General features: G+C 35.0%; 1 protein-coding gene across 1 annotated transcript in view; it reads left to right on the top strand.

Moving 5' to 3' along the window:
- Positions 1-14,276, top strand: part of ADGB (androglobin) — a 120,259-nt gene that overhangs the window by 18,062 nt on the left and 87,921 nt on the right. Inside the window, 5 exon segments of the mRNA XM_042796125.1 lie at positions 1,980-2,130; positions 4,436-4,528; positions 6,792-6,863; positions 7,791-7,979; positions 14,043-14,182. Of these exon segments, the coding sequence (XP_042652059.1) occupies positions 1,980-2,130; positions 4,436-4,528; positions 6,792-6,863; positions 7,791-7,979; positions 14,043-14,182 (645 nt within the window).

The following is a 14,276-nucleotide window of genomic DNA, read 5'->3' on the forward strand; positions in this document are numbered from 1 at the left end:
TGAAAGGTGCCTCTGGAAGCCATCTAGTCCAACTCCCTGCTCAAAGCAGGGCCAGCATAAATCAGATTGCGTAGGTCCTGATCCATTTGAGTTTAAAGTATCTTCAAGCACTGTAGTTCTCCAGATCCTCCTTCTTACCATTTTTTAAGATAAGCATGATGTTTGCCTTTTTCTAGTCATCAGAAGCTTTACCCGATTGCCATGGTCTTTTGAATATGATTGACAGGAGCCTTGGAGTGACTCCAGTCAGCTCCCTCAGTACCTTTGCTCACATCCCAACTAGTCCCATGGAGCTGTGTGTGTCCAGTTGGCTGGAGTTCCTCCTAGCTGCCTTCCTCTACTGTAGAAAATGCTTCACTCCCACAGACTCTGTTAGTAGACTCATGGACTGGGAGGCCTGAGAGCCAAATTTGCCAGAAAAATCCAAGACACAGAAAGGCATTGAGTATTTTGGCCTTTCCGATGTACTTTGTCACTAGGTTCCCTGCCCCATTAAGCAGCGGACATGCACTTTCCTTAGTCTTCCCTTTACTGCCAGTGTACTTACAGAAGCTTTTTTCCTTGCCCTTAATGTCCTTTGATTATTCTGACTCCAGCTGAGCTTCTGCTTTTGCAATTTCGTTGCTCTATACTTGAACAGTGTCTCTCTTCCCCCAAGTGACTTGCCCCTGCTTCCACCTCTGGGAGATAGGGCGTAATATTATTTTCAGGTGTCACTTGCTACACACCATTTTCCCCTAGCCAGAGTACTCACTTATGTAGTCTGTGTTTGTCTTTAGAACATAGTCATAATTAATGTTACATCTATATAGGAACAATGAATGGATATTGTGTACAACAACTAAAAAAGAGTGTATGTGAATTATGACAGTGTGACCATTTTATCTGAAACGTCAAATACTGAGTGATGCTGTAAGTCATAATCAGGGTTTGTTTTTTTTCTGTGGAGTCACCAAAATCTCAAGAGAAAGCTATAATGCTGAAATTTAAAATGATAGTATGGTTTTATATGATATTCTGATGATTTGTATATCAGTATAAATATCCACATGACATGATATGCAATACATGGCTAGGAGTTAAAAGAAACTGTTCTCAAATACTAAAAAAATGGAAGCTTTCCCATTCAAATCTCCTGAAGATGTAAGTTTCTAAAGAAATTAAGCTTTAATTTTTAAAAGAAATATTTTTTGGCACTAGTTTGTAAAAATAGCTCTCTAGCTGTAGCCCAAAACATTATTTTCTTCCTGATGTTGTGGACACATTTGTAGGAATTCTGCTGTTTCTCATTAAAAAAAAATAAAAAATAAAGTGTTGCATAAGGAAAGAAAATAGAAAACTACAATATCTGTAAATTTTTATAGCTGATGTACATAACGTAGTAGAAGTATCATGTAATGTCTGTCTAATACTGTATTTCTGCTGTAGGACACTGATGAATATCAGAGAGGAGATTCTGACCATAGTCCTTTCTTCCAACTAGTTGAAGTCCATATGTTTTTTCTGCAATAAGATTTATTTAAACCCTTTTCCTCAGTTTTTGAAGCCAAGTTGTTTCTCAGGTCCCTGCAGCTTCTTCCCTTTGTTCTTTTGAGTGAACAACATCTACAGTTTATTGCCAGTGGATTTGGGAGAATATAATTAAGATGTGATCTGCACACACTTTGTCTGCTTCTGGGTTTGGTAGTTAAGGCAGAAGGAACTGCTGTATTCTCATTCTAGATAGGTCAATTTTTCAGCCCTTGCTATGCACTGGAAAAATGATGGGCACAAGTACTGCTTGTGCTGGTTGGTAGCTATGAACACATTGTGTGTTAGTCTTGTGAAAAATCTCTGCAGTCTCAGCAAACTTTTTACGAGAGTTGTGAATCCCAAGAAGAGGGTAGTGAGAGTGCTGGCAGCACAAGAGATAAAAATCTTCCTACTACACTCACCTAATATACTGTTCATTTTTATTCATGCCTCTCTTTGTTTCCCAGGTCAGCTTTGTCTTCCCAAGCAGGTGCTTTCAATGAGAAGTGGAGATTTCCTATTTGGCCAGAATGGAATGAAGCCGATATCAATGCAGAAAAATGGAATGCTGGAAAAGTTGGAAAAGAGAAAGAAAAAACTGGAAAAAGTCTCATTTCAGTAAGTTGTTTGACACATACCTTATTTCCACTTAATTTTTTGTACCTGTATTTAGTAATTTGTCACAGCTTCAAAATAATTTGTTACTGATAAATATGTTAATTTGCAATCATATCTTTTCAATAAGTTTTAAGTAGTTCTAAACTACTAAACTAAAATAATAAGCTAAAAGTATTGTGCATTGTTTATTTGTTGCTTCTTAAATGAACTGTTAACATATGTATGTGCACTAATGTGTGCACAGTAATAGTTTAAAAAAATGCAACCACAAAATCTATTTCATAATGTAATTAAAACTGGGGACGTGGGAACAGCTGAACTGTTGTAGTATGTCAGAGCAGTCCCTTCTCTGGGTACTGTAGTTTCTGTGAACTCAGAAGGTTAAATGCACCCATCTTTATTATGGGAAAAATGGATGTTGAAGTCTTTTCTTTTGCACATCTCAGTTTCTGGACATGTGAAACACTGTCTGCGGTTCTAGTGTGCAGAGAATTTTTTGAGGGGATACTGTTATTTTGCAGAAAGTAAGCACCTACCAGATGCAGTCTTTCCAACTTTGGAGTGATGTTTAAGTCTCATCTGGATTTTTACTACTTCAAACTGGTTATCATTACAGAACGTACATGCATTTTATGCAGAGTAGTAGTAAAATTATTTCTTAAAGAGTTTCTTAAACTTGGATTTTAAATATCACTTTAAAATGCTATTTAATACCATACTTAACTGTTTTATATGCAAATTCTGCATTTTTTCTATGTTTATTCTGTATGTATTCTTGTGTGCTATGTATATGTTATCATATATATTTGTAGATTTTTTTTTTCTTATTCCAAGACTAAATATATTGTACCCCTGTGAGATCAAAGTACTCTTTTTGAGAGAACATACAGGTTCTATACTGAATGCTGCCATTAACTTAACATGTAAATATTTTTTCTTTGTGTCTTTCTTCTATTCCCTTACCATATTTGGTGTCTTTGGGTTGTACTCTAAACATTTATATAGCACTAATCTGTTAGGTCTGCCAGATATTATTATAATAGATAAAATTTAAAAATAGTTGTAACTGAAAATCTTTCTTATTTTTTAGCATAAGAGGCATTCTGAAGTGTTGACTGGACCATTCAGTTCTTCAGCCACAAGCTATATGAAACATTGTTCTTTTACATGTTTAAAGGAGTTGTTAAGTGTCAGCCACAGCAGATGAATTTACAGATTTAAAGAATTTTTAATATGGCCTCTTTTGATCCAAGCTGCGAGCTAGAATTCAGCATCGTATAGGATATTTTAGTTAGAAACAGAATTAGCTATGGCATCCAGTACCTTTGAGTACACTTAGGATTGTTTATATTCATGTTCTATTTCTTGTGTGGGAAAAGGAATCAGTTGGAAGTGACTTCTTTCTTTGTAACACTCAAGCACTTTTATCAACCACCCCTACACAATAGCCTCTCTTAGAGCTGCACAGTGTGCTGCTGAGATTGTGCATTTGACCTTGACTGTTTCTCTTGCTCCTGTTTCTTGCCTGTCCTTCCTGTAGAACTTGTAGTTAAGGCTCCTGTCCTTAGAGCATGAACTCCTGAGACCTGGCAGTTGCCTCTTAGAGCCACCTTAAATACAAGATAAGTTAAACCTGATTTTGTCAGCCAAATTTAGCTGAACCTACAACTATGCATCTCCTCATCCTACCTTGTGCTATTAAGTAAACAGATACTATGTATCCTAATGCCTTCTTTTCAAGAGGGGGATAAGTATCAGTTTGGAAATGAAAGTTTGATAATTATACAAGAAATTTTCTTTAATGAGCTAATTCATGATGCTGCATAGTTATAACTCTCTTTGGTTTCTATAGCAGTTTTAAATGCATGAAGCCTGCTTTGTTTGTGTCTAAATATTGCTTTAGATATTTACTTTCAGTCTTCAATTTAAAAAGCTTTAGAAATAAGCGAGTTAGAAAAAGTACTTAGAAACAACTTAGTATAAGAGTGCCTGACTTAAAAGCTTAAACATTTTTTTTGAGGTTTTTCTGAAAGGTGGAAAAGAAAGAAAACATTTCATATAGACCTATTGAGACGGTGCAGACCACCTAGACTTCTCAGAACAGTATAAGCAGCTTTTGTGCTGAATAATCCTTTTGGGCTTTACACTCTTATTTCAGTTATAGACACTATTAGTTCCTTTTTATGCTATTTTTCCCCTTAAGTGAATTATCATGTGAACAATATATTATTTTAAATCTTGTGGAAGATAAAATACTGTAATAAATAAAAAATGTTCCATTTTTGTTCATGCATATTTTATGTAGCATGTCTTTGAGGATCCTGAAGGGAAAATAGAGTTGCCAGCATCCTTAAAAGTGCATTCATGGAAACGTCCACATGAGTTTTTAACAAATAAGGTAAGAAACAAGGAAGGTCATAATGAAAAAATGTTACTTGCCTAGCTACGTCACAAGTAGAGGAAAACTAGTAGAGGAAATTAGTTCAACAGATAGATAAAACCCACTTGACCATGCATAGACATCCTGTCCAGGAGACCATTGTGCGCTGAGGAGCCAGCGGCCCATGCCACAGCTGAACTGTGCTGCATGCCGAGCTGGGGCCTGGGGCCTGCGTGGTGCAGGCTGAAATTCCTGCCCACTGGGTAAGCTCGGGCAGCTCCCGCTTGCCACCGGCAATGACACCACCGGTGTCTCCTTGCCTTTATCTAGCTGCAGCAGCAAGTTCTTCTGTGAACATCCTTTCTGTTTTACAGTAGAAATGATGAACAGAGTTGTTCTCTTGTAAGAAAGTCATGTAGCAGCTCAAATCCAACCATAGCTCAATAATACCAAAGTGGGATGACCCTTTCTATGGATGGGATCTGCACAGAACGTTGCATGTTGATCAGAGGCCTGTTCGATGCTGCACAACTTGGGTTTCCCAGTGTCTAAAAGGACATCAGATTACCTATACTAATCCCCTTCTTTATAGTTAGCTCTAATAATAGCATTTTAAATGATACTCTGTGGAGTCTGAGTGCCTTTCTGACTGGGATCACCATGGACCGGCACCCCCTGGTGCAAAACATGGTAGTGTATCCTCCCAAGTCTGCTCTGCTTTTTGACTCCACGTTCATTTAGAAGACACCTGGACAGAGAAGCCTTTCTGGTTTTCTCTGTGTTCGTTTTCTCACTTAAAAATCAGTGTCATGGCAAAACAAGTTCTGTTTGTTCCAACTAGGGCTTCTGATGAGCAGGTATACAAAGTAAATTTATATCCTGAAACCATGAGTTATATTTACCATTAAAATAGTATTTTTTTCTCATGTCAATTATTGTATTTCTCCAGTCTGTATAGGGAACATGTCCATGTCTTTGACAGTACTTGTCTGGAAGGTAACCATAACATTTTAAAATCATGCAAACCCTTATTTAGTTTATTTTTAAAATTATTTGCAAAGAAAATAAACAGCCTGCCATTTCAAAGGTTAGTGTTCTCTAACGCTGTTGCTAATCTAATTTGTAAAGCTTTTTTGCTTCAGATGAAATGTTGAAGTTTTAAAACACTTTGACTACCCTTCCAACTTTTTCAGACCTGTCAGGTTTTTTTTTTTTGTCAGCTTGTCAGTTCCATTTTTTATTAACTAGACACAAGACAGGTCCAAGTTTAATTTTTAACGGAGGAAGGAAAGGATGAGGTCAGGGGAGTAATTGACAAGACCAAAAGATTGGATGGTAAATGTTGCCAAAATGCTTAACTGAGTAGAGATATCTGAAAGATGAGGGCAGGAGAGCTGGCAGCCCAGAAGGCCATGGAAACATGTATCTGTATTAAAAATAGCTTTTTAAAATATATTTTTAGAGCACTATGAAGAAACCATTTCTTTTCTTTAAGACCAGATTAAAACTTTGATGCTTGTTTTGGCCCGATGTATTTTGAATAAAAAAAGCTATGATAATTAGAAATTTTATAAGTTAAAAATAAATGTAAATGTCAAGTGATGAAAGGCTGTTAGGATGATATATGTTGCTACCTAATCTGTTAGTAACTACAAAAGAAAATGTAAACAAGACTACTTAGTGTGGTAAGCAAAAATCACCAATACATGATGAGAAGCACAGATATATTTAGTTCAGTAAACTACAATCCTAGTATGTTATTTCTAAACTGCTTACAAAAAGAAAATGGACTGTATAAACAAGCAATAGTCATCAAAACTATGTAATATAGTCAAAGGTTTGCTAAAGTCAGTGTTCACACTGACAATACCACTATCTAACTGACCATGAGGAAATAAAGCCCTTTGAATCCTGGTGGGAGGCCAAGGAAATCTGAAAGTACGAGACAGTGTTATGACCATGATTTAAATGCAGAACTGCAAATATTATGAATAAATTGAGGGGATTTCAGTTTATTTGTGTAATTATTTCATTTGATACACTTTAAATCTCCTGGTAAAAATAATTATTATTTTTTTTTTAATTCTGAACATCTATATTTGAAGACATTTTTATTAAGAAATACAAAAGCAGCTACAAGATTTGCAAACTGATGACCCTTAGTTTGCAGATGTCTAACAAATGTTTGCCAGATGTCTAACATTCATATGCCATTACTGTAAAATATTAGTGTTCATTTAAATTTTTTAGCTATGAATTTAACTAATTTACTTTCTCCTAGATTCCTGTGGTTGTCAAAAATGAAACCTTGTTTGACCTTGTTTCAACAAATGAGCATATATTTCGTAGTGAGGTAGGTAGAAATACATTAATGTCCCTTTTAAAAAATATTTTATTTCATTATTTTTAACTCTTTTTAACTTTTAGGATTTTACTCCAAATTTCTACCATGAAGAATAAGTTATGACAATTTTTTGAAGTGAAAAAAGAATGATGGGAATAAAATGGCAGGAAATCATCTAGTATTGTATAATTAGTGTTTATCTTTTTTAGGATTTGAAAAATTAAATCAATGATGGTAAGAGATTTTCCAAACATGTTTGTTTTTCTCTTTAAATATACGGTCTATGAACTGTGAAGATTATTACTGGATAATATTCTCTAAAGGTAAGAGGAAATAAAAGCTATATTAGAAAGTATTTTTCATCCAAGCTTTCCTGAAGTCATAATCTTAGTGTGCCTCCATATATGTTCAAATGTCTGTCACACAGCCAGTCTTCTCCTTCTCTCCAGAATTGAATAAATGCTTACCAGATTTGTACAGATCAGGGGAAAATATAAAGCAGGTAGAACCAAGGCATATAAGTGCCTTACTGAATATAATATTACTTCATCATTTCTGTTTCGTTCAGTGCTTCAATGCAAATTCAAAATTCAGTACAAGAGAAACTGTATGGGAAGAATCCACCAGAAAAACAGATTATGTAAATGTTGCTATCCACAGAACTACTAATTAATTCTAGGGCAAGTTTCTTGTAGCAAAGGCTTATTCTCATTCTTGTTTATATGCATCACTGTAACAGGTTGGTAATACTTGTGAAACTACTGAACACACCAGAAATCAGCATGTTAGAAAAACAGATGCACCAAAGAATTGATTATTTAAAGCTTCTATTTTAAAGTTTTAAAATTATTAAATACTTCTAATGATTTAATGATTTTATTTTTCTAGAAGATGTAATCAGAAAAAAAAATTTTTTCTCTTTTTCTCTGTTTTCAGTTGATGAGATGGATTGTAAGTGAAATTTATGCAGTTTGGAGGATATATAATGAAAAGGCCTTAACTACTGGAACATCCACACTTTTGTGGAAACCGTGGGAACACCTTTATGCCTTATGTAAAGCTACCAGGGGACACATGCCACTATACAATAGCTATGGAAAATATGTAGTGAAACTTTATTGGATGGTGAGTACTTCCCTCCAACAATATATAAATATTATGCAGCTAGCGTGGAAAATTTTAATGTTTAGCCTAAGTATTTATTATTATTGAAAAGATATGGATTTGTGGGAGTAGAAGTGTTGACAGATTGTTGATGCATGTTAATAAAAATGCCTTTTACAGTTCATGTGAATTTTGTACAACTTAGAGCTTGATAAAGCAGAATTCTTACTTGAAAAGACAGCATTCTTTTTTCATAGATTGTGTAGAATTTTGCTGGTTGTTAGGAGGGGGTTTTTCTTCTGGGCACTGCAAAAAGGCACTACATTTGAATTCTTTTGTTTATTACATTTTAGAAAGAGGATCCAATAACAGCAGTTGCTGATGTTACATCTGTTCAAACTATCTATTGAAATAACTTTTCTGATACTTGTGACTTTTTTTTTTGGTGTCAAACAGCAGATTTCAATGTCATTCCTTATCCCAAAGCATGGTTTCAGTACATTTGACAAAAAAGTATTGGTTCATTCTATATCATATAGTGAGTGGGTAGAATAATGGTGGTTTAAGAAGTGATTAATTTTCACCATTTGTAGTTTCTTTGAGCTGTATGTGATATACACCCTGTTTTTACAGGGTTTGATTTCTAAGTCACATGTCCTCTTATAGTTCAATGTAAATTGATTTTGTTTTGGCACATTTACAGAAATTTTATTTCTTTTGTTTTTTTCTTATACCTTTTTTGTTTTATGAAAGTACTTCTTGTTGATATTTTGGTTTTTTTTTTACTGTGTCTCAAAATGTTGTGATGATACTAAGCACCATATGTCTGTGCTAACTGAATAGAAATTCTTGTTACCACTTGAATTCTTGGTGTTGATTGGGTTTTACTGAATAAGAAGGTATGTTTCAGTTCATTTTTTCTAGGGAGAAAAATATGAAGACTGCTTGTGAGGTTTGTGCTGCACTATAAACTGTATGATAAAAACTCTCACTTGATAACTTTTACCCCATTTTTGTTTCAGTCTTAATTTAATCTCCTGATTTTTTTGTGCGTCTGCATTAATTGCTTTGAAATAATACTCAAAATTTAGCTGATCCTGTGTAATGAAAGATAGGATACAGAGGTTTGATGCACATGTTTAGTAGAGTTAGACGAGTGGCCCATATCTCTGGTGTGTTAGGATAAAAAAAGTTTTTTATTGTTTAAATAACTCAGTTGCCTGACTTTATAGACCTATTTGTATCCAATTGTATTTAAAGGTGATTAAAGACTTCCAGTGTGAGGACTGTTTACTGAAGATGTACTGGTAAAACCAAAACATTCCATGGAGTTTCTAAAGATAGAGGACAATAACTTATTCATGCATTTTACAGTCAGTAGGGAACACAATTTAATATTGAACCTCATACTAATAAAGAAATATCACTGACCCAAAAGTTAGAAGTTGTCTGTGTTGTTAAGGTTATTCTGGGCATATTTGTCTTTTGCAAACAGAATACGTCACAACACATTAAGACATATAATTGACCATATTAACCTTCCAGTTGCCCAAACCTGAAAATATTTTTGACACAGTCATTTGAAAACATAAAGTTAGAATTCTTAATGAAAACTCAAAGGCATCCCATTAGACTACTAAAAAGATAGAATTCATGGAAACAAAAAGTTATACTTAAAAAGGGAAACAAAACCTAAAAAGGCACGTGTAAAAGCTTTTTTTAAGAAAAAGCAAAAATCAGTGCTCATATATACAAGTGAACAGCTAAGACAATGCAGACAGCTGATTAAGCAGGCCAAAGGTACTAATGAAATTGAAGTTGATAGTAGTATTGATATACAATATTTAAAAACAGGCTATAGTAAGCTACTGGTAATAAAAACATAAACATCAAGGTTAAGAAAAAAGCACCAACAAGCAGTTACTCCATATTTCTTCTGTGCATTGGCAGGCTGAAAGAGATATATCTGTTCCTTGGCACACTGTGAATTGAACAAATATAACCATCTCTAACAAAGCAGGTTTGGAGGCTTCAGCTGCTCAAATTAAACATTTTCAGATCAGTGTATCGAGGCAAGCTGTGGACATATTCAGAGTGCTTGCTTGAGAAATCTGCTTTAGTCATCATCACACAAGCTGTCTTGGCAGCAGAATTTAAGTGGATGAATTTAGGTGGTGAAGTGGTTGGTTATTGTTGATGTGGATAGATGTGTTTTCTTCCCAGGGGTGATTAAGTTGTCTCACATTCTGAGTGAGGAGCTATCACAATTAGTCAAACAAACATTCAGTGTTTTTGAGAGTTTTCCTGGACATTAAGCAGCTGACTTAGGGCTTTGTATTGGGTACTTCTGTCCATGCAGATACCAAACACTAGATTATTCTGTGACAGTGCATGAAAAGTTATAGAGACTTTGTGTCTGTTATCAGATGGATGCCACCTCTCCTTGTGCATAAAATGTGATGGTTAGAGCACTTACCAAGGAGTGGAAGGACTGAATATTCTTCCCTTCTCAGTTGTTTGGGACTAAAACTCCCAGTTTATGCAAGGAAAGTTCCATGACTACAGCTATGACTGCTCTGCAAAAATGTACATTATGGAACGAAAAACCAAAGGGTGACACCTGCATTCTTTTCCAGAGTTTCAGTATCATTTAGACTTTAGACTGTCATGTGTTCAACTCAGGTCTCTTCCAGCTTGAGAGAGGTTATGAAGGCATTGCATATAGATAGTTAGAAATGGAAAAGAAGATAATCCCAGTGGAGTGCTTCTTACTGAAATACAAAAAGGTCCAATAGCTAGAATTTTACTTTAGATAAATTCAATCCAAAATGTGGCATAATTAATTGGAAGAAATGACAATTAAATATTAAAAGAATTTTTGAGGGAAATAGTATATTCACCATTACTTCATCTCCTTAAAATGTGATGAAGCAATAAAAAAAAATGCTCATTTTGCTTTCTTGGAGAATATGGTATTAATATATATACATGGAAAAAACCTTATGCAGTAAAAAGGAACCACCAAAGACCGATGGAAATTCAACAGGAGGAAAGAACAACCTGGAGGGGTTTTTTTATTTTTAACCCATGGTAAAAAAGTTAAAAATAGAGGTCTCTTGAGAAGATGTTCTCAGCCAATAGGAGGCATTCAAAAGAAAGAGCAACAATAAGAATGAAACTCTTAAATTTGGGGAGAAAGAGGTTTTGTGGTGGCTGTGTTTGTGAAAAATGCTGATGTGGTTAATGGAAGGATTTGGAAGATGGAATGTAAGAGTGCAGGTCAGAGTACTCAAGGACAACACTCTTAAACGCATAACAGTAAGAGAAGAAAAAATATACCAGAGGAGAGGAAAATAATATATATATATAATTTGGTGAAGAGGATTTGTTTTCCTAATGGTACTCATGGCAAGTCTCCAGTTTACCATTAGTTGAGATAATTAGTGTTGCTCTACAAAAGGAGAGGGCACAAACTTCCCATCTCACATGTATTTAGAAGTTCAGAGTTAAGGATCTTGCATCATGTCTGCAGCAGATGATGCTCCTGGAGAGGGACAGCAGCAGGTCAGTGCCTCCGATGGATAAGCTGATCAAGTTTCGTGTTGGAGGTGTGGAGAGAGCCTCACAGTTGTGTGCAGCATGTCACTTAGAAACACTTCAGCGCAGTTCTGTCAGAAATCTCCATATCTATGAATACAAAATAATTACTCAAACACTTCCATGACCCTTGGAAAATTGCTCATACTTTATTTCTATACTGGAAACCATTATTTTAGTGGTTATAGTATAAAAAATTCCTGCGACTAAAAGTAAGGAGGGATTTCTTTTACTTCTCCATCACCCTGATAAATTGTTTATAAATCTGCCCATCTTTTGACATGAACATAAATACAAAGAAAGCTGGAGAGATGGCTGCACTTATGCACATTGCAGTTTGATACGTGTCTCTTGAGAGGGAACAAAACCCTGAGCATATTGATTTTATTTTTAAATAATCCTACACCATGTTATTTGTATTAAGAAAAACAGTTCTAATACAGTATAGATCAAATATGATATTTTAAAAGGAAGTTTCATGCAGTTTTGTATTGGTACATGTCAGGTAGCCAGCACTGAGGAAGAAATAAGGAAGCAGTTAAAACTGTAAGAATCTCTTAACTTTCATGTAAGGGGGAGCACTTAGCTGATTTACATGCCTGTGTCTCATTTCCTCGTCTCTTACTACTGCCTCCACATACAGAATAACTTATATTCAAATAGGGAATAAGAGTTGCATGAGTTTGAGAAATCAGAAATTATGTTGCCCAGGTTCCCCAGCAGAGGACATTATTCTGTATGTGAATTTAATGCTGCAGAGGTGGTGTATTCATGTAATAAAAGACTTCATTTTAAAGCATCTGGAAGAGTTATCAGGGTGTTTTAGTTTCCTTGTCCCTTTGTTTTGTTGTTTTTTTGGGTTTTTTTTTGGGGCCTTTGTGTTTACTTAATTTCTTTTCCTCTGGTTGTACAGCTGTATTTAATATAAAGAAAAACAGGGAAAAAAAAGAGGGTCAAATGATGGAAGATTAAAGAAAATGTGCAAATGAGAAAGGACAAAACCAAGTAGAGATAGAGGAGAAACAGACTTCACAAGAGAAAGTGGAAAATTAAATGAAAAGGGAGAGAAAGCACAGTAGAAGAGTAATGAACTGGTTTCAGTAAAATGCTGTAGTGAGTCCTGAGGGCATTATTATCCACCAGATCAAACCTGTGGATAATAATTTTTCACATAATTCACACAATATTCTTCCAATTCTACCCACATCCTACTTTCACTTTGCATTCCTGAGGTTTATTGAATTTGTTTCTTTATTTCTGCTTTTTCTCACCTATAGACTTCTTTTTCTATCCATAAACCTTCTGCCTTGCATGCATTTCTTTTTTTCTCTTGGTGTATTATCTCCTTAAACTAGCAGAATTGTTTTAGAGTTAATAATGAAATGCTATAAAAAGGTTATTACTGATACAAAATAATTGCAATATGGATTCTATTATTTGTAAATTATAAAAGGCGGGCAGTTAGAGAGGAGGAGAAAAATATTTTTAATTGTGCTACATATGCAAAAAATACCATTGCCTTTTAAGAATTACATGCACAGAATTATACTCTGAATTTTAAAAAACCCCTGAGCTATAGAAAACCAAATATATCCTCAATCTTTTCCTTTACTTTCTCAAGTTAATCAACAGGCATTTCAGCTGGAAGCCACAGTTTAGTTACAAGCAGAGAGCAGTAATTTTGCCCTCTCTAATAACATATGGTGAACACTTCAGTGATTTGGTTATTTTTTATCATTTTGAAGGTGAGTTAACAGAAATACCTGCTATTGTCTCACTATTTCCTTAGCCTCTCTATTACGTCTTAGTCACTAGGACAGAGACTTCTTCTGGAAAATGGTAGGCAAGATTATTTTGTGGGATACTAACTCAATTTGCTAATGAAATATCTGGTATTGGAGACATCAGTATCATGCCTTACCTGTTTGTTTCTTATCCTGGAATTAAGAATATTTGTTACATTATTTCATGTTGTTTCCTACAGTGTTTTATAAGATACAACCTTAATACTTTCCAGGACACTAACCACTGCATCCCCAGGTAGTTCTTGGGAAAAAAGGGGGACTGCTTATGTCACAAGTATTTTCCAGACTAAGACTTAAAGAGGCATTTGCAAAACTGATGACTTAGTTAAGCCTTTTTTTAATCATTACTCTTTCTCCGGTATCTGCAATGGCAGCTGAAGAAACAGCAATGAATGCATGCACATGGTGGACTACGCATAGGAGAGGAAATATATTTGAAAATAGCTGTGATTAGTCTCTGAAATAAATAAGTCAGAGCAGTAATAAAATAATATGAATATGGTTTCCATGCTTCTCAGATACTATATAGGAACTTCTTTTAAAGCCATCTCTAATGTAAATGAAATTACAGTAGAATTGGGTTCTTAGGAAAGCACTAAAAGTTCTCTTCCATACATGTTCTGTTTCCAGCCCACAAGCTCAGTGTTGTCTGTCTTCTTGCCTCCCCCTCCCTCTATCATAGGGGTGCTGGAGAAAGATCATTGTGGATGACACTATGCCTTTCAGTGAAGAGGATAAATTGTTACTACCAGCTACAACCTCTCAAACTGAACTTTGGCCAATGTTGCTGTCCAAAGCTATCATTAAGCTGGCAAATACTAGGTATGTTTAGTCATCTCACTTTTGGATGTTTTTGTGAAGTCACATGGAATTTGAAAAAAGTTCTTTTAGTATACCTGGAAAATATATTTTCTAA

This window comes from Tyto alba, unplaced genomic scaffold (genome assembly GCF_018691265.1).
Source record: "Tyto alba isolate M040663 unplaced genomic scaffold, T.alba_DEE_v4.0 Super-Scaffold_22, whole genome shotgun sequence".
NCBI classification, from domain to species: domain Eukaryota; kingdom Metazoa; phylum Chordata; class Aves; order Strigiformes; family Tytonidae; genus Tyto; species Tyto alba.